We start from the raw sequence: 27802 nt of genomic DNA, 5'->3' as shown, positions 1-27802 counted from the left end.
CCCCGACGATGATCATGCTGGGAGAGGTGGACAAGAGATGCCCGCCCTCGCAGGGGAAGGAGCTGTACCGACTACTGAACACCCGGGGTGTCCCAGCCAGGCTGCTGGTGTACCCGGACAACAGTCACCCCATCTCCAAGGTGGACGCAGAAGCAGATGCCTTCGTCAACATTTACAAGTGGTTCACCGAGCACATTACAACAGAGTAATGGTGACTGCGCAATGTGGGAAGCAGAATACCTCCAAAAATGCCTCAATAACAATAAACAGCCACAAAATACAACCAGAAAGGCCTTCATTGACATTTGAATGTGCAAAATACAACCAAAAAGGCCTTCAGAATGCAGACAATGCATAATGGTGACAGTGTTTAGACAAAGAAGACCACAGGACAATGGAAATAAGCAAATATAATATATACATGTATTTCAAAGAACAATCCAATGATTTTTTCCCCATCAAGGATATTGCAGATGCTCCCAAATTTACAGCAAATTTGTTGCCAGGATCCCCTCATGCAGACCCTTCAGTAATAGATCACTGAGGCAACAGTTTTGACTACATGTATTTGGTGTATATCAGGGTTTGCTTGTGTGTAATTGTAAGGGATTTGAAGGTGCAACACCTAGCTTTAATTTCAACTATGTAGAAGGTTTAAGGTGTGTAGAATAATACATTTTTGAACATCATATTACATGATTGCATATCATTATACTGTTGTTCTTTACTAATGCATGTCCATAGAAATTGTATCACGGCCATGTATTTATTGGGTACCACCCATAAATAATAATTAGAACCTGCTACAATACGAAACAAGACTTAGTAATTGTCTTCCATTAACAGGCATTGCATTTTTGCCTCACAGATATCAGTATGCTGTGGGAAAGGGTTGATTCAACTTACTGTACATTAAAAGTGACCAGAAAATTGATTTTGCATGCCATCCACGTTTGATCAGAAAATTGTGCAAGTTGCAAATAAGTGCTCCGGGAATGTCTGCAAAGGAGGCTATTGAAAAGCACCCATTACCTGAAGCAGCCATGATTCTGGAAGTAACTTTTCATGATTGCACCTATATCTATACAGTGCCTGGCCAAAGTACAATGCACATGTAAAACTTGTGTCCACTATCCTGTAACCTTTCCCAGATATAATGACAACACACATTGGGGTAAAAAAACACATCTTTACTGGAGATCACTTTTCAAAGAATACAAGACTTGGGACAGAGTGAAAGAGTTAAAAACAGTACAATCTACAGACAGTTTTGATGTACAAAGTCAATGAAATAAACATGAATAATACAAAATCACAGGGCAAACATTATAACATGTACAACATAATGTAAAGTACATTGTACATGTACTAAACATCAAAACCCCTCACCAGTTGGTCAGTAATATTGGTTGGCTGGTTCTGGAATTTCTAAGTCTTCACAAATAAAAAAGCAGGTATATATTTGTTTATGTGGTCCAAGACTACGAACTGTACATCTCTACTATCAAAATAGAATCACGTAATCTTAAAAGCAAAGTTCATTTCATGACAGTCCACTGAACATTACTGTCAACTACTGCAAGACACAATCTCACTTTCAAGCATCAGCATGCAAAATTGCGGTGAACAAGTTTTTGTCTTTTGAAAACATCAATGGATCCTACACCATAGTCTGGAAAATACACACTACTTGAATTTATTGCTCTTTGTCATGCAGACATACACACAAAACAATGTTTTCATATTGAGATCATGTATACATACTGGTTGGTGCGGTAATACATTAAATTACTAGTGACCAAGTAGCTACTAAAGACTTAACTCGTCATGTTTCTCTCCTTCTCTCTTGGCTTCCTGGTACGAGTGATCACATGGTAGACATCATTGAGTTATCTGCAGAAAGGGGAAAAAATTAATAATTGCCCAAAGGTACACTTACCTGCCGGGTAATTGTGGTTGTCCCTTACAGGTCCACGAGTGCTATCACTGGCCAAATACCTGATTAATGTGCAGTTTTCCTTAATTTGCATATACTACGCCAAGAGTCAAAGTTCAAAGGTTACCCCTATCCCATAATGCCCTAGTCCTCATTCTTTTTCTTTGGCGCAGCAGGAGGTGCTGGACGCCAATAGGGTAGGGAAGTAGTGTAATACTACTAAGGGAAGGGAAGGCCAGTGATAGCACTCGTGGACCTGTAAGGGACAACCACAATTACCCGGCAGGTAAGTGTACCTTTGGGCAATTATTAATTGTCCCTCACAGCTCCCCTTCGTGCTATCACTGGCCAAATACCTGATTAATGTGCAGATTTTGAAGCCACGTCCAGCACCGCTCTCCCGAAGTCACTCTCTTCGAGGTCCCTCTTGTAGAAGGTTGCAAAGGTGGACTCGCTGGACCAGTCCGCTGCCCGTAGAATTTCTGTAGTAGAGAGGCCACTTCTCTCTGCTGCTGAAGATGCCGCACCTCTGGTTGAGTGGGCACTGTACTGGGCAGTATCGATGCCTGCTAGGCTCATCACGCTTTTGATCCAGCGTGCGATGGAACTTGTTCCCACTGCTTTATGTGGCTTTTTGAAAGACACAAATAAGTATTTTTCATCCCTCCTTAGAGGCTTGGTCCTGGCCAAGTACTTTTCGACATAAGTCTTAGGACACAGTTTTTTGTCCTGAGGGAAGGAAGGCAGAAAAAACCTTCTTGTAAGGTTTGTTTGGCCTTGAAGTCTTTGTCAGTTCTGACAGTACGAACAATACTCCATTGTGTTTTATCGACATCTGTCTCGTATCCAGGACAGCCAGAGTAGAGCCGCGATCAGCAGACGTTAAGGCACACAACGATGGCTGTCTTGAAGCTTAGTTGTTTCAGGGACAACATTTTTGCTGGAGATAAGGTTCTGAGGTACGACGTAACCTTGGAGACATCCCATGTTACCACGTATCTTGGACGTGGAGGTCTGGATTGAAACACTCCCTTCATTAGCTTCACGACGTAGGGGTGAGCACCGACGTTGACGCCGTCTATTGGTGCATGTACAGCTGATATAGCTGAACGGGCTACACCAATTGATCTGTACTCCAGTCCCCGAGCGTACAGGCTGTGTAAATAGTCTAAAACATCATTGATAGATGAAGAAAAGGGATTCTTGTTCCGTGAATTGCACCACAGAACCCACCGATGCCAGGCACCCTTGTACTGTTTCTTAGTACCTTTCCTCCATGAGGACAACATGAGGTCTGCAGGCCCAGGCGAAATGCCTGCACCTTGGAGGTTGTGCCGCACAGAGGCCACAAAGCCAGTCTCATTTCTGGCAGCAACGGATGTGTTTGTCCGTTGTGTGGTAACTTGATCAGATCCTCTGATCTGGGAAGTAGCACTGGTGGTGCAAACAATAGTTCCAGCATTAGCGGGTACCACACTTGAGTCTGCCACACTGGGGCTAGGAGGAACATTGTGGCCTGATCCTGTACCACCTTGTTCAGGATTCGTGGGATCAGTACTGTGGGGGGATAAGCGTAAGCTATTTCCTGTCCCCAGTCTATGGTGAAGGCATCCACTGCTACTGCTGCTGGATCCGACATCCACGCTACATAACGTGGAAGTTGAGCGTTTAGTCTGGAGGCGAACAGGTCTATCGTCACTCCAGGCATGAACTCTGACAGATTTCTGAAAACTTCTGGATTCAGTTGCCATTCTGTCCTGTCGTTGAAGACCCGTGACAACGTGTCTGCTATTTGATTTTTTGCCCCTTCCACGTGGGATGCTGTCAGCATTAGTCCCCTTTGTAGAGCCCAGTTCCACATTTCTAGACTGAGCTTCATCAACTGAACTGATTTGGTGCCTCCTTTCCGATTGATATACGCCACAGCTGTGGTGTTGTCCAGCTTCATTTTTACCAGTCCTCTTGGAACATTTTGGGCAAAGGACTGAAGGGAAAGGAAGGCTGCTTTCAGTTCTAGGACATTGATGTGGTCGGCCTTCTCCAGGCTTGACCATCGCCCCCCCGCCTTTTTTTCTTGGGAGAATCCTCCCCATCCCTGGAGGGAGGCATCGCTTTGTACTTCCAGGACTGTTTGTGGTCTCAGTTGAGCCCCGTTCGAGCTTGTTAGCGATTTCGGCCACCAACACAGATCCTGTCGTGCCATCGGAGAAAGACGAATCACACTGCTGTAGTGTCCCGACTTCTTGAGACCGAGACGTAGATCTTTCTGTAGGTAACGGTAGTGTAGGGGTGCCAGTGGCACCGCTTGGCTGGTTGAAGACAACAACCCTACTAGGCTCGCTAGTTCTTGAAGGGAGGCTTTTCCCTTCGATAGTAGGTTTTGACATCGATCCACTATCTTCAGTACTTTCTGGTCCGGCAGGAGGACTTCCATCTTCACAGAGCAAATAGTGAACCCTAGGAACTCCCTTGTTTGGGATGGTGTTAACTGCGACTTCTCCAAGTTGACTACAAACCCCAGGTTCTCTAAGAAGGACCGGGTCAGAGCCGTGTGCTCTCTGCATAGATCTGCACTTTGTGCCATTATCAATATATCGTCCAAATATATTACTAGCCGGACTCCGAGGGCTCGTAGCTGAGCCGCAATTGGCTTGAGAATCTTGGTAAAGACCCTGGGGGCCGAGGACAAACCGAAGGGAAGGACTGCAAACTCGTAAAGACTGTCTTTCCATATGAACCGTAGGTATTTCCTGTGATTGTGGAATATGGGTACGGTGAAGTAGGCATCCTTCAAATCTAGATTTGTCATATAATCCCCCGGTTGGAGGAGATCCAAGACCTTTTGGAATGTTTCCAATTTGCAATGTTTCTTGACAATGAAATTGTTCAAGTACTTGAGGTTGATAACTGGGCGAAGTTCTCCGCATTTTTTGGGGACAAGAAAAATTGAAGAGATGAACTGACCTGTTGTGGGTAAGGCTCTCTGGATAGCTCCTTTTGAGAGGAGTTTTTCCACCTCCTGGTCGATTAGAATTGTGTCTGAGCCGGGGCGAACTTTGGTGACCGGTATGTGGATTTGTGATGGTTGGGAGGAGAGTTCTAGACGGTAACCCTGGATGGTGTCCAATACCCAATTGTCCTGTGTAATCATACGCCAGTTGTGGACGAAATGGGCAGTTCGCCCCACGGAAGGGAGGTGACAAGTTGGAAGATGAAAGTTGTGGTACTGGAGAGAGGGTGGCCCAGGAGGTGGAGATCTTGGAGTGACTAGTCCTAGTTTTTTGGAGGGGAACGAAACCCCCCGACGACTGAGTGTTAGCTTTCTTTTTGTGGTAGGGAGCCTTCTTGTGGTCTGAACGAAATCTACCCTTGGTATTTGTTCCGAAAGTCTTTCTTTGGGTTGTACTTCTGGTTGTAGTGCCCTCCCGACGAGAAGACGCCTCCCAGAGCTTTCTTAGACGTGGAGGCATTCTTCACTTGGTTAACAAAATCATCCCCAAACAGATGTTTTGATGTGGGGTTATCCTCAGATAGGAGATGTTTTAGCTCCTTTTTCCCGACCAAATTGGCACACTGGTCTCTTCTATGTAGGGAAAAGTTGAAGGAGGCACTACCCAGCAGCACTAGAGCCGATTCTAAGGTCTCCACCACAAAATCCTTGTCACATGGACGGCGATCATATTTCAGTTCATACAAACAGTGCGTCAGTGGCTTAGCGACTTGCATAAAACGGCTATGTAGGCCCAATAATTTCCGTTCTCCCTCGGCTGTTTTGGATTCCAACAACGCCGATTGATCTGGGGGAAGGGTTGGGGCACTCACGATGTCAATCAAGTTAGAGGGAACCGAATATTGCCCACACCGTTTCTCGTATTCCTCCTTAGGGAGGCGTCTAGTGAAAAGATCATTTAGGTACTTTTTTAGATCCTCCGAAGCAGGGGAAAGACCTGAATTACTCTCATTGTAAGGATTGTCAAATGACATACCTTCCTCCTCGGCCTCCTCGGAGGCCGATTGGTTCTCTTCCCCGTCCTCTGAGTCGCTTCCCGAGGCGTAGGACTGTGAGTCCGCGGAGCAAGAGGGTCCGGGACCGCCCGTTCGGTAGGATTGTATGGCTTGGAGAGCTGTCGTGACGTCCTGGAGGGTTCTCTCCATCGCCGACATTCTGCTCTCAAAGGCGCTAGTCGGTGGCGCTGGGAAGCCATATCCAAGCGGGGAAGGTGGAGGCGGCATGAAGTTGAACCACGGGTTGGGTCCGTAAGCCGCTGCGGCTGCCACATGTGGTCCGCCGCGCGGGAAGCCGCCTTGGGCGGGCTCCCTTTCCATGTGCGTCACGCTGGAGTCGCCTGCCCGGCGGGCAGCCGACCCGTCCCCACGACTCGTATCGACCGGAGCCGAGCACGAGCCGGAGCCGCCCGCTTGCCCGGCAAAATCGGCATTTTGTACGCGATTTTGGCCGGGAGGGACCTGGTTTAGCGAGGTGTCCGTCGGCATACCAGCGTCCCCATGGGAGGGAGAAAGCGCGGGGTCCGCTGACTTTCTCTCCTCCGCGTGACTCTCTTTCGCGGTTTTAGCGGGCTTTTGGGAGGTCCGAACCTCCCTCACATCCTGCGACGGTGTCTTGACTTTCTTGGAAGACATCCCGGTTGTATAAGGGTTGACAACGACGCGAAAAAACGGAATCAAGCTTGATGAAAAGCTGAGTACAACTCTCGACGTATTTCCAATATGGCGCGCCAAGGAAAAGAATGAGGACTAGGGCATTATGGGATAGGGGTAACCTTTGAACTTTGACTCTTGGCGTAGTATATGCAAATTAAGGAAAACTGCACATTAATCAGGTATTTGGCCAGTGATAGCACGAAGGGGAGCTGTGAGGGACAATCACAGAAAATAAATCATCAAAATCTGCAAATGTAAAAGGAACATTTGCTTCAAGCCAGTGTCACACATTCAGAACCTTCACCCCGACACCACAGCAAACCAAGGTTGGCTGAAGTTCGGGAGAAATCTGACCAGAATTGAAACAAATTTGAGGTAAACTTAAGTCAAATTTGACTGCCAACCACACACTGACCTACTCCCAAACACCAGCCAACTATGGCCAAACCCCTGGCCACACCAGAATGTTTGAACCATTTGGCTGGCGCAGCGGAACAGTAGCTGACCTGCTGGTCAAACACCAGCCAACCTTGCTCCTGACGTACTCCTGACTATGGTTGGGAGGAGATTGGCTAGTGTGTCGGGAGGCCATACTAGTATTTGGCTATACATGTATGTTACAAGGACTTCAACATTGAACTACAAATTTTACCACAAATTCCAAAATCCTTACTAGTACCTGCTGAAGGGTCTTCGTTCTCCTTATGTTGGAAAGCCTTGGAAGGGTCGAACCTGCGCACACCCTGGGCCTTGTTCAGCTTGTCCTGCAGTTTCTGTATCTGGCGCTTGTGTTTGGAGGTTTCCTCACGCAGTTTGGTCACTTCCTGGGACAGACATAACAAAAAAAATTGTCATGTGATATTCAACATCAAATCACGTGACAAGACAAGATCTTACCAGGTTGATGAAGAGACAGAGACAAAATTCTGAGCCAACGTTGATCAAACATCCAAAGAAAACTGTCAAAATTGGGCCCTGTACGTTCTGATGATGTCTATACACCAAACAAGTTGTGTAACACTGGCTAATCTGCTTCCCACCTGCTTCAGTTTGACGTTCTCCTGCTGTAGTTTCTGAACGTGGCGGATTTTCTGCTTTTGGTTCTGATGCCCCAGCAGGTTGGTGTACTGGTCCGCCAGTCGCTTCATCTCCCCCTGCGCTACCGTAGTCTGTCTCAAGAGGGCGTTCTTCTCCGCCTCAAAGGCATCCAGCTGGTCCTGGAATGGCTCCACTTTGGCTTGCAGCTCTTCAAAGAGGGTCTGCCATCTGGGGATTAAGTCGTATGGTATCAGTTTTTTTAATGTCATACCTGGGCCAGTATAGCATTCGATACGGGTATTCTGGCCCGTGTGATAACTAGAACACTGTTGTACCATACGAAAATAACAGATCACTTGAAAACCTTGTACCTGTTTGCTTCTGCCTGGAGTCTACTAAGTTCTTCAGGATCAGCCTCAGCTCTGAAAAAAACAAAAACATAGATGACGACGTGTACATTTTTATCTTCTTCATTCCTTTTATCTAATACCTATCCAACTCCTATAGTGCCTAAGAAAATCCCTATATCCTAGTAGAAATGAAGTATTGAAGGACGACTTTAAATTCCTAGGACTTATAACTCATAAGTTTTCATTGACGTCTAACAAAGTACCTCTGCTCATCTTGTACAGCTCTCAGTTCCTGCTGATGTTCTTGTTCCTTTCTGTAAGAGAAATCCATAGTATCACATGTAGTCTCCAATTCACTTTCACATGTAATGCATAGAGTGATGTAAAATGTAACATAATTTTTGGTTAATAGAAAAAAGTAAGTCATAGTACTGTTTCAATTCTATAATTTCTGTAATGAATAATAAAAAACTAGAAGACAAAGCTATCTTTGGCATACTTACCTCTGCAGTTCTTCTTGCAAACTGGACACCTTAGTTCTGGTCTCCTCCTTATGTCTACAATGATATCAAAGGGAGAGAAAAGAATATTAGGATTTTTTTCTTACCAATGACTATAATTTGCATTTTCTGTTTCTGAATCCATTCATGTGCAAAACTTATACGAATTCTAAACTTACTTGGTTATCAAAATGCTGTTCCTTAGCCATTCTTCTAAAGGTCAACAAGGGAAACAAACAGAAAATCGGGGTATACTGATTGCTTTTAACATATCAATTACATCGACTACTAAATGTACATGTAAGTATTCCCGAAATATGATTTCTCACCTTTGTAAGTCTGTCTCAACATTCGCAGTTCTTGTGTGAGCATCAATCAGACGCCTGCAACAACAAAAGCATGAAAGCTCAACAAAACAAAGACAGAAAGTAAGAATGAACCAGTGGGGAAACAATGGAAGCTAGCATCTGATGAGGAAACTCTTGTTTGTCCTTTGATGAGGGAAGCAAAATGATAGAGGGAAGACATGAGAAGACAAAAGAAAACACAGATCACTAACTTGCTGAACTCCTCCCGAGCCCTGGCAAACTCCGCCTCCCTCTCCTTCAGAACCTTCTCCAGCTCCTTGACTTGTTGCCTAGCAACAGTCTTCTCCTGAGTGATGGTCTTGAGCTGTTCCATGGTCTGTTCCTGCTCCTTCAGGGAGGACTCCTTGTACCTGGGGAAACAGCACCCCCTGTCAACTTCTAATGGTATTGCAGAACATCATCAGTCCATTGATGCTGGATCGTCAATGTCAGATGTAGAGCTGTGGATCTACATGTACAGGTTTGGATATGACATCTGGTGTATCTGACTTTACCTGAACGAAATTATACCCTAGTGTGCACCATTTTTTAATACTTAGTTACACACACTCACTTACTCACTCACTCACTTAAAATCGCGACAACTCAAAATACTTTGAACAGGTGTGAAATCTTTCATTTCTTGTTGCATATGGACTTAAGACTCAGACATACTTGTCGAACTCCTGAGACATGCTGCAGAGTTTCTCCAGGGTGGTCTTGTTCTGTTCCCTCATCTTCTCAGACATCTCCTGGTTCAGGTGAAGAAGGTTCTCCAACTTCTGCTTCTTCCTGTGTGGGTAAGAATTTTAAAATCTTGACCCCTTGAAATGCTATTTCCTACATTTTGAGGGGCAAATTTTGCTGTTAGACTACATTTAGTTTAAGGACATCTCATCGATTTTTGATCGTCAAAGAGGACAGATTAGGCAATTTTTTTTGTCGGAAGGGGCAAAATTCCTTGAAATCACAGCAGAAAGATGGATGCTGGCTAGAATACTAAGGTGTGCAGAATGAGATACAGACTATATATAAAGTGCATCACTATCTTTATCCAAATCATGTATATTCATTATATATTTTGTGTATACAGTATAGAGATATTTAATTTTAAAACTTTGTCAGTCCAACTCACTTATCCAGCTGCTCTTGAAGAGAAGTCTTTTCCTCCCCCTGCTCCTGAATGGTATGTTCCAACTGTTCCACCTCTGCCCTCAGTTCTTCAACCTGGTGGCAGAAGTATGTGCATCTTGTGACAAAAATACACCAGAATTCTTTCACAGAGTAGGGGTCAAGATACAACTTTCTGCGGACAACCTGCGTACTGCGTTCTAAAGACATAACTACAGTAGGGATCTGTGACACTCCCCAAAAATCTAAAACTCATAACCTTCTTAGACATTATTTCCTGCTTATTGAGGGACAAAATACTTGGTTATGCCTTTGCTTTATTCTCAGGTCAAACTTTGATTTCATAAAGATTTATGAAGGGTCACAAGGTTCTCCTCAAAAAGAAAGACAGTAGATATACATTTGTACCTGTGTCAGTAAGGTGTCCATTTCTGTGGTCAACTCGTCCAGTTTGGTCTCTTTCTCCCCTTCTTTTCTCTTGAATTCTTCCCTGAGCTTGGACAGTTCACGTACGGCAGAGTCTGTCCTCTCCTGGTCAGCAATGAACACAGCATGGTCAGATATTTGCCCACCCTTCTTATATTTAACCGGGCTCGAAATTGGGTTAACAAAATTTTTTTGGGTGCACCATGCAATAACCTGCATATGCAGGTGGTATTTAAAGCCCTGTGTTCAATAGAACCTTTATCTGATTTTAACTCTTAACAAAGAATAAATAAAGCACAAAGTCATTGTACCTTCTGTGTGTTGACCTGCTGGATGAGGCTGAGGTTGTTGGTCTGTAGTGTCTGACACTCTTCCTCTCGTGATCGTAGTGCAGTTCTCGTGGTCTGGATTTCCATTTCAAGCTGCTGCTCTCGATTGTCGTGCTCATCACTCGCAGTCGCTACAGAAAATTACAGAAGACGATATATTCATCTGCCTGTAAACTTCAACGTGCTGCGAAGGGACGTTGGCCTTCGGGCCGAAGACATGGGGAAGGCGATGCAGGACAGAGACTACTGGGCAGCCATGGTGGTTCGGGTGGCAGAGGAGGACTGGCACCCGACTTAAGTCAAGTAAGTCAAGTAAGTCAAATTTCTAGCTATCCTCCATACTAGCCTAACTATATCACACTTCTAGCAGCTCTTCCACAGGTCAGGCCCTTAGCCTGTCTACATCACGATACTAGCAACCCTTCCACTGTTCAGGCCCCTAGCCTGGCTACAACATGCTTCTAGCAGCCCTTCCACTGTTCAGGCCCCTAGCCTGGCTACAACATGCTTCTAGCAGCCCTTCCACTGTTCAGGCCCCTAGCCTGGCTACATCACTCTTCTAACAGCCCTTCCACTGTTCAGGCCCCCAGCTTGACTATATCACGCTTCTACATGTATCAGGCCTTCCACTGGTCAGGCTCCTAGAACGTGATGACCAGCACCTCAAGGAAGCTAGAAATGTCTTGAAAGCCATCTTAACATACCAAAAGCTGTCTCCAGAGTCTGGTACTTTTCTGTGACGTTCCTGATGTTGTTAGTCATCAAATCTTCATTCCTGGACAAAAGATGAATAAAAAAACTATAATGTTAGGCACAGTATGAAGGTGTGATGTAGGGTTGGAGGCATGAAATCAGCACACCAGGTTGATTTATAATTCAAGCGATGAGTTTTCAAACTTCTCATCTAACCAGTCCATTGTTGGATGCAAAAACTGTCACAACTAGGAAGACAAGGACTTTCTTCAACTGTTGGGGCCAAAATATCAGCATTCTACTGTTGATACACACTAAAATGGTACTTACTCCCTGAGCTGTTCCTGTAGCTGTTTGATGCTACCCTGTGCCTCAGACAGCTGCTGTTCCACTGCTGTCACAGCCTCTGTCTTCTGCTGAACAGCAGCCTCCAGCTCACTTCAGCACAAACAAATGATTGTACATGATTTTGAAAGGAAATTTCCAGTTATACTCACTTTTAGATTGTTAAACCTGTCTAGGCCTAGGGAAAAAATGTTATGTTTCCTGTTTTCCGACTGACCCTATTTAAAAAAAAAACTGACGTCTTTTTTGTGTGGACCACTACCTATTGACCCTAATTTTTTCTCGACTGAAACAGGAAACACAACTTTTTCCTAGGCCATATCGTGACCACTCAAGGGACTTAAAGAAAATTATTGCAGTAGACAATGTCATACATGTACCTGATGTGGTTCTGGTAACTGTGTTCTTTCTCCCCTCCAACCTGAGCTGAAGCTTCCATGTACGACACTTTGTCCTCAAGAGTTCGCCTGGAAAATACACACACAGTCATGTTTGCAACAATGTAACTTTCGCATGAAAGTTCAACTGAGTTGGTAACATCCGAGTTCTTTGAGTTGGAGAACAGTCGAATTCTCAATAATACGTAACTTTAATATACTTAGCAAGGATAGATATTATGTCTAAGATGTAAACATGTAATACTATGTCTCTCACTTCTCTTCTTCCAGTGTTCTTAGAGTCTCTGCGGTCTCCTTAAGGTTGTTCTCGGCTGTCTTCAGTGCAGTTTCCAGTTTTCTCTGACGGCCCACTGCATTCTGTACAGACAAGGTACATATGTTATGTGTTTGAATTCTACATCATTGAATTATACAATAACGTATGTAGCATGTTTGAAGCTACTATATGCTAAAACAGATTAACTTATTCGTTGCACAATACCCTACACTGACGTACATGTGAAAGAATTATTAGTAACCTGGATGTTGTTGGAAATATGGACATATCCAACTATATCTCAAGTCTGCAGTTTAAAAGAAAGCTGCAAGGGGGGACTTTTGAACTGTACATGTTGTTTTACCTGATATTTTTCTGTCAGACTGTCTGCTATCTGCTGGATCCTTCTCTCTGAGTCCTCTATGGCCTCTTGTAGATTCTTCTGAAGAGCCTGGATGGCATGAAAAAAATGATTTCTGTTAGAGGTGCACTTTGTGTCAAAAATTGATATACTTACTTTTGATCCAAAATTTTGTGATTGTAATTTTGTAAAGAACTTGTGCAACTTAGTAAAGAAATACACACCAGAAAATTGACTTTTATTGTCCTAATGCTACATAATGTAGCCTAATTAAATCGCTTTTGCCGGCCGCCCAACATCCAGCCGACCTGTGGGGAGGGGCCAGTAAAGCCGCGGACGGCAGAGTTTGCGTTATACAGACTACACATAATGCAGCTTTAATAAAGACTAAGACAATAACTTACTTTTGTTTTGTCCAAAACCAGTAGCTTTCTGTTCAGTACTAAAAGTAAAGTAAAAAAAAAAAGATAACTCTAACCTGATTTTTCTCTTTTCCCTCTTCCACAGCCTCTTCTAGTGACCTGTTCTCAGATCTCAGCTGGTCTGTCAACACTGGCAAGACAGAAATTACAGGTTAGAAAGGCCAGAATTTGGTCAAGAGCAAATACAGCATATTTCACTCCATCTACTTCATCATAAAAAACATTCCAACATGACTTCTGCCCAAAGTTGAACTACAATCCCAATTTGAAATATATATACCTTCCTAATTTAGACTGCAACTGAAAGAGATTGTTTCTTCTAATCAAGAATGGACTCTTCCAGTGATAACTCTCACCAAAAAACTTTTTCATTGTTAGACAAACACTAAGACAAACAAAAAGAGTATGTTCCAAAGTTCCATACTTTGTAGCTGTGACACTTCGTTCTCTGTCTGCTCGCTCAGAACTTGGATCTCTTGGTTGGTTTGCTGGAAGACAGAAAACAAGACAGTTACGTCAGCTGAATCTAAATGTTATTCCAAGATGTACATGTATGGTTGCCACTATGCTGCCTTGTTCTATTTATATACTTATAAGGACAAGTCTTTCTGTATATCTTAAAACTTTTTCTATAAGGACAAGGCTTTCTGTATATCTTAAAACTTTTTCTTTTGAATTGAATGCCTTTACAGGACTGAAAGAAATGGCCTGGATTGCTATGATTGGTGCAGGATGCTAAAAAGAAACACTTCAATGGTGTAGGAGACCTCCACAGTCCAGTACTGACCCAGTGCCTGGTTCCTCTCCCTGAGGGCAGCGATGTTTGTCCTGGCAGCGTCCAGATCGGCCTGGAGACTCCTGACCTGGGCCTCTCGCTCTGTCTGCAGACTGGACAACTCCTAGGGAAACAGATAGGTTAGATAGATAAGTTTTCAAAGTGGGGGGGAGGGGTTACTAGTGTTCTAGCTAGCGTCTGTCCTTATTGACAAAATTTTGCCCAATCCGTCATCATTGATGGACAAACGCAAACATCACCATGTATATAAAGATATGGAACTGATCTAAACTAGAGTTAACAGATTTAAACTAATAAGCTTAGTCTACTAGCAACGTTTGTTCTTCAAAATGCAGGAAACAGCATTTCAGAGGGTCTAGATTTCAAAATTTTCCTAGGGGAGCATACCCTAGGACTGTCACACCTCTGGCACAATGCTAGCATAGGGATGTATTTTTTGGTGGGAGAACTCTGTGACTCTTCATAAATCTTAATTAAGAAAACAACAACTTAATTTGAACTTTTTGGGAAGAATATCAGACCCCCTATTGTTGTCATGTCATTGAAACTAAATACTTTGCTGTGGAGTTGTCCTTCTGTACCTGAACCCTAGGTTGTGAGAAATTCCTGGTGAAAACCCTGGAACCTACCTGTTGTTTAGCCTGCAGCTTGGCTTTGGTATCTGCCAGGTCCTGATGAGCACTCTCATGTCTCTGTCTGGAACCCTCCATACTTGATACCTGCACAGGTAAGTACATAAACTTTTCAATTTTACATCTGATTTTCAAACTCTCTGAATCATTAGTTCATTTATTTTCAGAAATATTTGTCCCTTCCCCACAAACAAATGGTTGGAGTGGTCTTGATGCCAACATGTAAAAAAAAAAAGAATAAAAAAAAGGGAAGAAATTACCTAAGGACCCTAATTTATTCAGGAATAAAACTGGAAGCACATTAATTTTCCTAGGCCTTATGGAGTGGTCAACCATGGCGAAGGGTGTATTTGCATGTCAGCCTCCTACCTTTGTCTTCAGTACATCATTAGCCTTGTTCAGTTCCTTGCTCTGCCGCTCTAGCGTGGCCACAGTCGTTGTGAGAGCGTTCTTCTCGGCCAGCGCGGCCTTCAGCTTCCCCTCCGTCCTCTGCAGCTCCTCCTTGGCTGCGGACAGCTGGGCGTCGTGCTCCGTACGCTGCTGCAGCAACCGACGCAGCTGCGGGGAAACACGGAATAGCGTTGCCATGTCAGCACAGGGCTTACCCTGGATGCCAAACTAGTATCGGGCCGTTAGCCGTTTTCCTTCGGCAGCCGAGAGCCCTTCACCCGCCTGCCTAAATTACCGCTACGGGGGAGTTGAGCCCGAGCTAGACTCCCCCGTAGCGGTAATTTACACCAGCGGGCGAAGGGCTTTTGCGGCCCGGACAGTGAGTTTGGATTCCAGGGTACACAGGGCTTTGAGACCAAATACTTGTTTTCTGCACACCTGCACAGGCTACAAATATTGAAGATTACCTGCACCTAGTCAAGTCCAGAGGTTTAGGTTCATTTCTACAAGTCCGGACTCAAATTGCATAAATTGCATGTTGCAATGTTGCTTGGGCAAAACTGTGACCACATAACATGGAGGCCAACACTTGACGATGCCCGATGGCAATGTTTTCTTCCTTTTTCAGTACAGATTTTGCAATCTATGTAAGGTTTTAGGTGATTTGTGGTTTAGAACCAAAAGGGGTATGTGACATGGATTTTTTTAGAATATCTTATTAGTCCAGAACTGGTTCTTTCCCTTTAGGTTTTTTTGGACTTGACCCTAAACATTTTTTACAAGTCTGGAACTGGTCCAGCAAACCAGTACACAGCACTAGCTGAACCAGACAAATTTTACCCTTTTGAATAGAACTGGTGCAATGGCCAACTGGGTAAAGTGTTTGCCTTGCATTTGACACAATAAGAACATCTTACCTCCCTCTCCAGACGATCCTTCTCTTTCTTCAGCTCTGAGGAGGGCTGGTCAGGTGTCTTCCCTTTGGCAGAAGTCTACAGGAAGGAGGAATCAATAGAGACACGGGTATCAGTAATTTTTGCTATGGGACAGGGTTAATTTATCTTACTACATGTAGTACTACAGTACATTAAAAGAATGACTGGAAATTTGACTTTGAAAAAACAGTTGCTGACGGTCAGACCTGAAATTACATTGGACGCCTTTAACAATTTGAAGCCCTAATCTCTAAACCTACCCCAGGTGTTCCTCCAGGGAAGAGTTTCTTGGCCAGTCTGTCCCCAGATGCAGTCAGGTTACTGGTGGAGCTGCTTTTGGTCCGGTCCAGCTTAGCAGAGGATGGTGGGGGAGGGGGGTCTGTCAGGACAAACAACAAACAAGAGTTTAAAACTTATATTAGCCTCTACCAGGCTTCGAGAGGTAACGGGAAAGAGTAGAAATTAGTCAAATTTGGCCAAATTCTACTCTTTCAGCCTGGTAGAGGCTATTTAAAACTTTAGACGTTTAGAGTTAGGTTTAACAAGAGTTTTAGCTAATGGCTTTAATTTATACTAGTATAAATGTGATGAATGGAGGATACATATTATATTACGTTTATATTGGTTGATCTAGAGGTGTGAACCTCCTTCTTATGTAAGGACAAAAAGGTGGTGCATACCTTTTGGTACTTTGAAGCGCTCAGACTTGGTGATGACAGCGCCGTGTGCTCCGTTCTCAGGAACCTGCACCTCATAGTGTCCTGGGGGAGGGGCGCAACCTGGGGAGGGGGGCACTTTTTTGTCAGACATGCACCTGGTTTTGATGTTACATCTGCACAATATTTTTAGCAGTACAGTAATTTGTTGGTTTTCAGACTGATGTAGGAAAAACATACAAACAAAGCAAAGACACCTGCACTCAGACAGGATGCAGGAATACCCTGCAAAATTGTAAGGCAAATAATTTGGAAATCCTGTTGAATATGCACATAACCGGACTTAAACATGGGCGGTATGAATAAACCTAGAACTAGCGGTGTGTAGTTTTTGATAGATTTCAACAATACAGGGCTTCCTGCCTACGGGGTACGGATCGACAAAAAAAAATTGATTTTTTTTTTGCCAGGAGATACTCGGTCCGTGGATCATTTCCTCTTCCGTAACGTTAGAAGACAAATGAACTAGACAGTGGCCAAACTGCCCTGGCCTGTTCTCCCCATATTGGCTAAAATCTAAGTAGTTGTTTTCGAAAATATCCTAAATTTTATTTATCGTTGCAAAACGCGGCTTCCCTCCCACTGGAGTCCTAGCGAGTCACGCCCTTACAAAATTTTGAAAGGATTTTGTTTACCTGCGTCGTCATAATACCGCTTGATCTTCGCTTTGGAGAAAGACATGCTCGTATGTTCTGCGCTGCAGCTACCCTTTGTGACAGAAACTTGATGCAAACTAAAATTCTACCGAAAAACACACGGCTGACAGAGAGTCACTGCACACAAAACAACTTCGTAAAAGGGCGGCCGTTTGGAGCTGACCAATCACAGCACGGAGACCTTTGAACTGTAACCTTTGTATCCTTATTTTAAAACGTTGCTAATTTTTTTACAGAGCGCCGATCGGGATCATATTTGCACTGATGATAATAAATTTCATCAGATATTATTATGGAAATATTAAAAATCAATCAGACAAAGTTAAGTGAAATCTTTTGTTTTACGAAGCGACGGTACACAACGCCACCTATCGATCATGACAAGGATTACACTACACCCACCCAACTAAATGATGAGGGCTGTAGAGAATGGTGACCAGGTTACGCTTTCAATTGTAGAAATTTACTACAAAATGAAGCACAAATAGACAATAAATAGACTGTTAGCCTAGATCTGTTTCAAAGTAGAATCAGTGACATTGAGTGCGATTGTAAAATTTCAGAGGTCTGCCTCCCGGAAAAAAAGTGAACTTGTGAAGTACTAGTAAATGATTGTGTATCTATATTTTGTTGTCCAGGGAACCGTTCACATGAAAAGAGACTATTTTTCTGACCTCTCTCGTACTTTCTGACCTCCAAAAAATGTGAAATAAATTATTGTGTAAAATCATGTATCTGTATGTTGAGGAAAGTTGTCGGGGAAACGGTCCACAATAAAAGAAACCATTATTTTTCTGACCTCCTCCATGCTTTCTGCTCCCATTGTATCAGCTGTTTTCCCGCGCAAAAAGCAAACAACACATTTTATTATGCGCTACAAATAACCGTAAAACGCCGTCTAAAAGAGCCAGGTACGAATCTCTTTGGATAGAGCATAGTTGTTAACATTACACCAGTTTTTTGTTTGGTTTTGTTGGTACGGACGCACTGCGTCAGTTCTCTTCAGATAAAATATGGCGCTCACGGTTCTCGGCTGCCTGGTTCTAGCTCTACTAAGCGGTAAGTTTTCCTTCTGTTTGGCAATGTATGAAAGTATTTAGAATTTGGAAGTGTATGTGTAATGTGGAATGTGTATGGCATCGATAATAATTAATCTTGATTTTGCAAAACTTAAGAAACTTAAAATACTTAGATGTAAACTTTTCGCCTGAAATGAAGTTTTCGCGTGAAAGAGAATTAAACAAGTGCGTTTGATAAGACGTAAAAAGAGACTCAAAGATATATGGCTCTTGGAAAGGATCAGAAAAAAGTTTCGAAAAGTCTATGACTCTAAGGAAAACTTTCAGTTTAAAACTATAGCGTCGGTTCAGAATGCGAATGCAAAAGGAAGTCATGTCTGATCAAACTGGAGTGTACTTTAAAATCATTACGATCCCTTTTTAAAGTTTAGGGACGGGCCCGGCCCGGTAACGCTCGTTGCGTCGTATGATCGTAACTGAACTGAGGGCCTGCCTGGGATAGTTGAGCAAGTGTCCTACAAACTTTAGCTGTCTTTACGGAAAAGGCTCTTTAGCTCAATTGTCTGTTGCCTGTCACAGCCTACTTCAGACATAGAACTAGACTGGAACGGTTCTGGATACGATACTCGACATCCGTGCTTCTGAAGCACGGATGTCGAAAAAAAAGTTCTCAATTTTACCCGTACTTCTTTTATCTCCCCACAGGGCACATCCACGCCCTGACCTGCTACAGCTGTACAGGCGTGTACTCTCAGCCGGAGTACGACGATTGTCTGCCGAGCCCGGACTCTTCAGTCGCCAACCAAACTTGTGAGGCGGGCGAGATCTGTCAGGTCAGTAACTTATTACGTTCTGCAGTCTTCCGTGTCTCTGAAATTATTTCCAGTGTCTACAAGTACTAAACTTACTCAGGTATTCTAAAGACAACCCTCAGTTTCCAATTTTACAACGATCCTACGACCAGACCCTTACAATCGTTAACAATCGTTAACAGTTGTGATAGCTACGTAGGCCCAAGGATACTAGTAAGTATACTCCTGTGCGCATATACAAGGTAAGTAAGTATACTCCTATGTGCATATATTACCTGATTCAAAGCAGAAAGCTAAGGAGACGGAAAATTGCACACTGTTTTCACTATTCCATCATCATGCGAACGCTTAAATCAGTTGTACATGTACGTGTGATCAAGATTTGTCCCGTCGCGATAGATGGAAAAGAGAAGGGTGTAAGTTTCGGTGTTTAGTTATCCCTAGTTTTACACTTTGTGGCAATGTAGAGACTTGTAGCGAGTATATTGAGGTAAGGTCTTTTAGCATATGTGTACTTGGTTTCGGCTCGTATTACTAGTAATTGTCCTTACGTGGATGGTCTATACGAGGGTTTTGTTACACCAAGGTACCTAGTGAAGTACCTTGGAAGTGGCAGCCGCAAAAATCGAAACGGCGTAGGAAAAATGAAACTACTCCGCACACCCTACCTCTGCTTGGAGATTTATATAACATTTCTGTCAGCAATCACCATAGCAGTCTGACACAACACGTCATAACGAATGGTTCTTACATAAAGGGGAAACGTACGGCAGAACGGAATGCTGACACCTCACTGTGCGGCACCAGCCAACCTGACAAAACTACAAAAACACGCCATTCTCTTCCTACATGCTTGCTTGATAAAGTCAGCAAAACGGAACTGTAACACATTTTCGTCAAATGACAGTGTATCATTGTTTATAAACAAAAGATAACTAAAAAAAGTATTCTTATGCTTTTTGTGTGACTGAGCGTTTTTGGGTCAGTATTATGTCCTGTTTGTATTATTGTAGTCGCACCCACGGGATAAGGCGGAAGTTCCAAATCCATGACGACATAACCAGCAGTTTGAAGCATAAGTCATGATCCCTTTAAAAAGTAAAGCGTCCGCATGCGCGGGTTGAGGCGAAGTGTGACACTGTTTCTATGGCCAGTATTTTTTCTAAATCAAATAGCCCCGTCCAAGCAGATCACACGGTGGCAAGGCAGCAGTATCAATTTGCTCGATTCGTGTCCATTCGCCACCCCGAGTGACCAAAGGATACTGTCTGGCTAATGGCTACTGCCTGGCCAATTTGATACTGTCTTTTGCGACCACCTAAAGATCTGGTTGGAGATTAATAATGGAGTTTGTTGAGATATGAGAACTGTATAAGCTATGCGATTGTCCGCTGCTTTGTACCTGTTTTATTTATAGGCACCGCGTTTTTCACCGTTGACTAGTGGATAAAAGCCACGCAATATAAAAGAAGTACAAAAGGATAGAAAAAAAAAAGAAGAAAAAAACGTCAACACTACACTATGTTACAAGCTCAAAAACTAATCTGTGATGCTACAATAGCCCCTCCCCCCCCCCAAAAAAAATACGCCACCTGTTTAAAGAGTTAGTCTCCACCAGACTCCTTTTGCAGGCTGAATAAATCGTAGAAATCGGCCTAAAGGGGCATATAATTGGCCACAGGTGTTTCCCGGCCATCGAGAGTCCAAGACTAGTAAAGAGTACCTTACAGCCTGGTCTCTGGGTTGACATTTTGAAAACCAAAGGGGATAGTCGCCTGTCGATGTCAATCCTTCTGGGAATTGGTAAATCTCACCATAACAAATAAAAGAATCAAAGGCCTTTCTGCATTTTCAGGCTCACCTGTTAAACGTTGGCGTCTTGTTGGTCTTGAGGGGATGTGTGTCGGAGGAAACATGTGCCACTAACGAAGCAACAACTGCTGGTAAGTTGCTACATGCATTTACCCTTTAAATGGATGCAGCTTTAATCTTGCAAATAACGATCGCGCATGCTTGCACTGTGCATAAGAAACTAGCACACATTTCTGTTAGAAACGAGCACACACCTCTGTTAAAAAGAGGCACCCAGACCTATTTCAGGGCAGTAAAACCGGATTTTCAAAGTCGATTTTGTCATCTAAATCAATTCTGGTCATCTCCCATAGCATACACAGATTTTTGTGAGGCAAAAGTGCGATGTTACTGACAGAAAACGGTTGCTTAGCTTGCTTAGGACTAACCCCAGAAGTATGAAATGATGACAAAAATGTGCCAAGCAAAGAATGGCAGTGCAGTAAATGTCAATATCAGACAGATTTCCTCATCCAGAATATTTTTTTTTGTCTCGCCACTCTGAAATTGCATTGGAAGCCTTCAATCCTTTGCTTATCTTGACATGTGCTTATGTTAAGCCCAAATTGTACAGGATGGAAACCGTTTGATCGTTGAGGGCTCATTGTAAGATCGTAGGAATTCAGGGTTAGTGGAATAAGTGGTCCAGTCCTGACTGCTCAGGGGTTGGAATAGGGGGTCCGACATTTTCGCGTGCAGTTCCTCCCCCTGACAGAACGCGGTAGAACTGGTTGCCTTTGTTTACGATGAACGATAATTGAAAGGTTTCCTTTTTTTTACAGTCCAGTCGCAGTGCTGTAACGAGACCCTGTGCAACAATGCCAGTTTCGTACCGACCACGGTTCCTCCGACTACCACACCACTGCCCACAACAACGGAGACCACTCTAGTAACAACTCAACCCCAAACTACCGACCTGACGACAGAGCCAGTACCCACCACAGACACTACCGACACCACGGTATACACAGTTGAAACGACAGACGGATCGGACGTAAACACAGGTACAGATGACATCGGCACTACACTTTTAACCATGACACAATATGACACCACAATAGACCAGCAAACCTCCGTAAACACCCCATTCGAAACAGTAGTGATGACTGAAACCCCGCTCTACACAGAAGAAGCAGGGCAAACTACAGTTGAAGCGACCGAGACGACACTTGTCACGGAAGAGTTAGGACTGACGACAGAAGGTCCTACAGATTTTGGTACCACACTCTTAACCATGACTCAATATGACACCACAATAGACCAACAAGCTGCCGAAACCGCCCCACAAGAAACACTAGTGATGACTGAACTTCTGTCTACCACAGAATCCACCGATACCACGTTCTACACAGAAGGGCAAACGACAGTGGAGGCGACCGAAACAACGCTTGTCACGGAAGAATTAGGACTAACGACAGAAGATACTACGGATTTTGGCACTACAGTCTCAACTATGACTCAATATGACACCACTGTAGAGCAACAAACCATCCTAACCACTGCACAAGAAACAATAGTGATGACTGAGCTACAATCTACCATAGAACCAACAGGCACATCGTTCTACACAGAAGGGCCAACGACAGTTGAAGCGACCGAAACGACAGAGCTATCGGCCTCCATAACTACAGGTACAGATGACAGTGGCACTACCCTCTTAAGTATGACTCAATATGACACCACTGTAGAGCAACAAACCATCCTAACCACAGCACAAGAAACACTTATGACTGAGCTACAGTCTACCATGGAACCAACCGACACATCGCTCTACACAGAAGGGCAAACGACAGTGGAAGCTACCGAAAGGACAGACTTCATAACTACAGGTACAGATGACATCGGCACTACACTCTTAACCACGACACAATACGACACCACAATAGACCAACAAACCGCTTTAACCACCCCACAAGAAACTCTGGTTATGACTGAGCTACAGTCTACCATGGAGCCGACCAATACCACGTTCTACACAGAAGCATCTAGGTACACGTCAGCAGAGACCACGCCCTCAACGGAAGAATCGGGACCAACAGCAATAGGTATTACCGACATCGACACGTCTCTGTTAAGCATGACACAATGTGACACTGCCACTGAACAAAACACAGAACTAAACCCGGGTAACTATCCCACCCCAACCTACCCCGCCCGAAAACCTAAAGACGCACACTGCAACAGAAACCAACACACACAGAAGCGTCGTGGCTAACTACAGATTGAAGAGTTTTCGTCGACAGATCTGAGAACGACTTCCTCGTTACGACAGGAACCACTGGCACAGCTGGCATTGTATTCCCTGTCACACATAGCCGAAAATGGTCTCCCGAACACCAGCCGAACTCCCCACAACCATGATTAGGAGTAGGTCGGGAGTAAGGTCGGCTGGTGCATGTTCGACCAGGTCGCGCTACTATTCGGCTGTGCCAGTCAAATGTTCCCAAAATGTTTAGAACATTCAGGTGCGGACGGGAAGTTCGACCATGGTTGGCTGGTGTTCGGGAGTAGGAGTGTTGCAGTGTGCGGTAAATTTGACTCAAATTTAACTCAAATTTGGCCAGACTTCTCAAATCGCTATAGGTCCCACATGCACCACTGTTCGTTATGACGTAATACAACACCGCACCATGTAAACAAGGTCTATGGTAAACACCATTTAGAAATTACGTTACCTAACCATACCGCCTCCAACTACCTTTTGTGATCACCCAACCATCAACTTGTCCTGGCCGGTATAAATCACTATTACATCGTCTACACGGATTATCACAGACTACCACAACATCCACCTTTTTCGACATTGGCAATGATAAGGTCTATGTCTTTTCCCACTTTTCTCCATACAGAAACAACAGAGCTGACGACTACACAAGGAACAGGGTTCACCACAGAAGAAGAAACGACCCAGTCTACGGAAGGATCAGGATTCACCACATCAGAAACGACCCAGTCTACAGCCGACGTAATGTTCACCACAGCAGAAACAAACCAGTCTACAGAAGTATCAGGATTCACCACAGCAGAAACGACCCAGTCTACACTCGGCACACGGTTCACTACAGAGGAAACGACCCAGTCTTCAGAAGGGTCAGGGTTCACAGAGAAAACGACCCAGTCTACAGGAGCGTCAGGGTTCTCAGAAGAAACAACCCAGCCTGCAACAGGATCAGACGTCACCACAGAAAAAACGACCCAGTCTTCAGACGTTTCAGGTAGCACGACAGTAAGGACGACTCAAACTCCACCCGAAAATGAGGGATCAGGACAATCGGATTCGTCAACAGGAGAAACGCAATCACCACCTGCACTTTCGACAGGTACCGTGATTGGCTTTGGTGTTTCGTTTTTGATCGATGCCAGAACTTGCCAAACATTACGAGCAAACTAGGCGAAGTGACAGTGTACAGTACGCCCAACTAGAGCTGTAACAGAGATCTTTACCGCCCTTCAGCCACTGTATCCGCAGCTACCGGTAACCAAATCAGTATTTGTATTGTACTCATTCCACTACCCATTGCCCACTAACATCCTACACCTACCCATTGCCATATCAACCACCTATCCCCTACTAGCCACACGTACCTATTGCTCCATGATACACCTACCCCCTACTAACCACACCTATCCCAAAGCAATAATGACTGACAGATTTATATTTTTTCAAACTCTCCTTACAGAAATAACAGATCTGGCGACGGATCCAGACACCACCACTGCGGCCACCGTCACACCAACAGCGAGCATTAGCCAGCCAGAAGCCGGGGCGAACATCGGGCTCATCGTGGGCTCCACCGTCCCGGCCGCCCTGGCCGCGCTAGCCGCTCTTGCCGCCCTCGTCTATCTCCTCCTGAAGAGGAAGAAGGGCAAAGGCAAGATCCATCCGGAAGACGGCCTGGACATCCCACCGGACGGCCCTGCCGCGAGATACAGAACATTCGACCCGTCCGAGCCAGTCCTGAAGGGGCTCTGAGGGAAGGGCCAGCGAGTGGAACGTTTTAGAACACGGTCCTGGATACAATAGATGCCGAAAAAGACAATATGTCACAAGGCCATACCAATTCATGATGTCCTCTTTACTAAATGCTTACGTGGAAATGCCCGAAAATGTATTAGTCTGGCCTTATAAAACTCGAAAACCAGCCAGTGAGCTAGAAGACAAATTGTTAAATGATATAAAATGACGTACAGCTTACAAGTATTGTATAAATGGTGCGGGCACCCTCAGAGTGGAAAGTAAAAATGCGAACCAGCTAAGTTAACATGAAGTCAATGAGCAGATGGACTATTCTTCCTCGAGTAATGACAGAGAAGACAGACGATATGCACAATATTTATAGTTTCTTTGTAGCAGGGAAATTCCCCTTGCTTTTTCGACAAGATCATTAAACAAGGGATCTGTGACATTCACTTCACCTCTGGACTACGCATGCCGAGTGAGGAAGGCTAAGTTTACCATCAAAAGGCACAAGAAACAAATGTGAACTCTACTGTCCTTTGTATTATGTACTAGTGTATTGCAGAATTGATGTTATGATTTTTGTAAAGCAATGGGGGTGCATCTATGTTTTAGAATAGGGGTGCTAAATGTACAAGAATGTGATTTGGACATTTATGTTTTGAGTAACACTCATGCAAATGTGCACTTAACTTCTATTTGTGACACGTTTATTGAAATTCTTTTCCATAAAACGAGTTTGTGTAGCAACATACGACAAGCACAATTTGTTTTCTACCTTATATTTTGAATATTTTACCGGTGTGTTACAAGCACATACGGACTGCAAAGGTGCATAAGGTGCAAGTCCCGCTAATGAGGCTCTATTCATTCATTCGTTTATTCCGTCATTCATGTAAAGATCAGCCACTGAATAGCCTCTACGTTAGAGGGAGCTTCATATACAAAGGTTAGTTAACTTACAGCATTTTTCTCGCTAAGATACCACGTTCTATTGCCTGAATAAATTGGCTTTGGCATTGAGTGCCGTGTTGCTTCGTTTCTCTATTCAGATAATCAGAAAGGCGAACACTAGTCGTGTTTTGTTTTTCGTGCTATCAATATGGAAGAAGAAACGGACGGTTCACCGGTAGAAGGTGGCATGAACCATGTTCTGTCCCTCGGTTCGACATCTCGTGATCTGCAGACGGCATATCTCATCATCAGCCTGGTGCTGTCGGTAGGATGCGGCCTGCTGCTCATCTTGTTGGTTTGGAAGAAAGAGTATCTCCAAAAGCCCAGCCACTATCTGCGGTGTAACCTGGCGGCAGACGACATCATCTTCACCGGCTGCCTGATTCCCGTACGTGTGTACGCACTTTTCCGGCAAGATGCCCGCGGGGGACAGGTGTGGTGCGCGGCTGAGGGACTGTTAGGGCCCGTATGTTTGATGTCCATGTACGGTACATACCTGATGATGGCAGTCGATCTGTACTACTTTGTGTGTGATCCTCTACACTACCATGACAAAGTCACCACAAAACGTGTGGTCCTGGGCATCTTGGCGTTCAGAGCCTTCTCCCTCTTCTTTGGAATAGCGTTTGCGGCTTTTGTCGGACTGCCCAAATACAGCTGGCGTTGTGAGATGGTCACGGGCCCCTCGAACAGTGCTTTAGCCATTTTCATGAGCGTGAGCGTACTTTTCTTCCTACTCGTTGCTCTCTCGATCTCAATAATCTACTGCCGTGTCTTCAAGGAAGCCAGGAGACAGCAGGAGAGGGATGAGAACCGTGACCTGTGGATGTTCCAGACCAAGGCGTTCAAAATGATGGTGCCGCATGCTATCGTTTTGACTGCATCCATAACCACTACCAGCTTCTACGCAGCCATGCTACTAGCTCTGGTCAGTGAGGAACAGATGTCACAACGTGCCCTGATCATCGCTGAGCGCGTGACCATCCTCCTGTACCTGACGTTATCGTCCGTGGCCAACCCCCTCATCTACAGCTTCCGGCTGCCAGAGTTCCGTCGAGCCTGTAGGGAGCTGTGCGGATGGCAAACCAACCCACCGGTGGTACCGGCAAGGCGGCACGGCCAGGACGACGTGCATATGGAGATGGCCGCTATCACCAGTCTTGGGCACGGTGCACCGGCCTCAGAATTGGCGCCAGCACAAACCTCTGCCGAGGGCCTGATCACGCAGCCGACGGCGGAAGGCGTACCATCCAACCAGGCACAAACGCAGACAACCCAGGAAGACATGACCCCCGGACAACCTCCTCGTCCAGGACACGGTGGCCGTGAGACCGCTTCAGGGCGACCGTTCCGGGTAACAGTGCGTGCAGAGGTGCATGCTGAACCAGCACCGTGTCCTGTACAGGGAGACCCGACGGCGACCCTTCCTGGACAACTACACAAGGATGCCAGAACAGCAGACGTCTCGACACTAACTCTGCACACCGAGACCGACGAGCCAACAACAGGACACACTTTGGATCACCCACCTGCGCGTACAAAGTTGGCATGGGAGGAACGTACAAGCCAGTGCAACGAAGGCCATCCCTAAAGGTGAGCCACCGAAAGTAGGATTCGCTGTCTTAGAACAGTAAAACGAAATTAATTAGACCATGGAGTAAATTCGGACAACATAGTTAGCATGAGAGGAAGGTGCAACAAAGGTCAACACCGAAGAAGAGACACTGAAATAAGAATTGTCGTAAAATTGTGAAACGAAAAAAGACTGTGGAATAGTCTCAATAGATGTAAACAGATCAAGACCAGAACTACCCAAGGACAACTGTGTTCATTCAAGTATATATTGACGTAGCTTGAAAAAGCATTTCCATCTTGAATAGGACAAATGA

General features: G+C 44.6%; 4 protein-coding genes across 4 annotated transcripts in view; 3 read left to right on the top strand and 1 right to left on the bottom strand.

Annotated features, from left to right (window-relative positions):
* The window catches only part of LOC109477623 (acylamino-acid-releasing enzyme-like), a 4561-nt gene extending 3483 nt beyond the window's left edge, over positions 1-1078 (top strand). Inside the window, 1 exon segment of the mRNA XM_019778966.1 lies at positions 1-1078. This exon segment is cut by the window's left edge and continues 149 nt beyond it. Within this exon segment, the coding sequence (XP_019634525.1) occupies positions 1-209 (209 nt within the window). The 3' untranslated portion in view covers positions 210-1078.
* Positions 1079-1169: 91 nt separating this feature from the next.
* On the bottom strand, positions 1170-17489 carry LOC109477500 (hyaluronan-mediated motility receptor-like). The gene is made up of 26 exons (XM_019778783.1): positions 17299-17489; positions 16628-16726; positions 16208-16326; positions 15930-16004; positions 14992-15180; positions 14620-14709; positions 13962-14093; positions 13619-13682; positions 13251-13324; positions 12776-12862; positions 12412-12512; positions 12138-12224; positions 11743-11850; positions 11424-11494; positions 10702-10850; positions 10373-10495; positions 9969-10060; positions 9509-9625; positions 9046-9204; positions 8816-8869; positions 8490-8543; positions 8250-8300; positions 8008-8058; positions 7639-7864; positions 7278-7422; positions 1170-1893 (listed from the first exon to the last, which is right to left on the bottom strand). Exons 1-26 carry the CDS (start codon positions 17342-17344, stop codon positions 1868-1870), a joined length of 2589 nt encoding a protein of 862 aa, XP_019634342.1. The 5' UTR covers positions 17345-17489; the 3' UTR covers positions 1170-1867.
* Positions 17490-18332: 843 nt separating this feature from the next.
* LOC109477499 (mucin-2-like) lies at positions 18333-24974 on the top strand. The gene is made up of 6 exons (XM_019778782.1): positions 18333-18378; positions 19044-19171; positions 21006-21093; positions 21784-23127; positions 23851-24216; positions 24682-24974. Exons 1-6 carry the CDS (start codon positions 18333-18335, stop codon positions 24972-24974), a joined length of 2265 nt encoding a protein of 754 aa, XP_019634341.1.
* A 1087-nt stretch (positions 24975-26061) lies between these two features.
* On the top strand, positions 26062-27504 carry LOC109477498 (lysophosphatidic acid receptor 3-like). The gene has a single exon (XM_019778781.1). It carries the CDS (start codon positions 26062-26064, stop codon positions 27502-27504), a length of 1443 nt encoding a protein of 480 aa, XP_019634340.1.
* Positions 27505-27802: the final 298 nt, after the last annotated feature.

The sequence above is a fragment of the Branchiostoma belcheri genome, unplaced genomic scaffold (assembly GCF_001625305.1).
Source record: "Branchiostoma belcheri isolate BF01 breed outbred unplaced genomic scaffold, Haploidv18h27 scaffold40, whole genome shotgun sequence".
NCBI classification, from domain to species: Eukaryota; Metazoa; Chordata; class Leptocardii; order Amphioxiformes; family Branchiostomatidae; genus Branchiostoma; species Branchiostoma belcheri.
The sequence above is the reverse complement of the archived record's forward strand: the minus strand, read 5'-3'. Positions and strand labels throughout refer to the sequence as shown.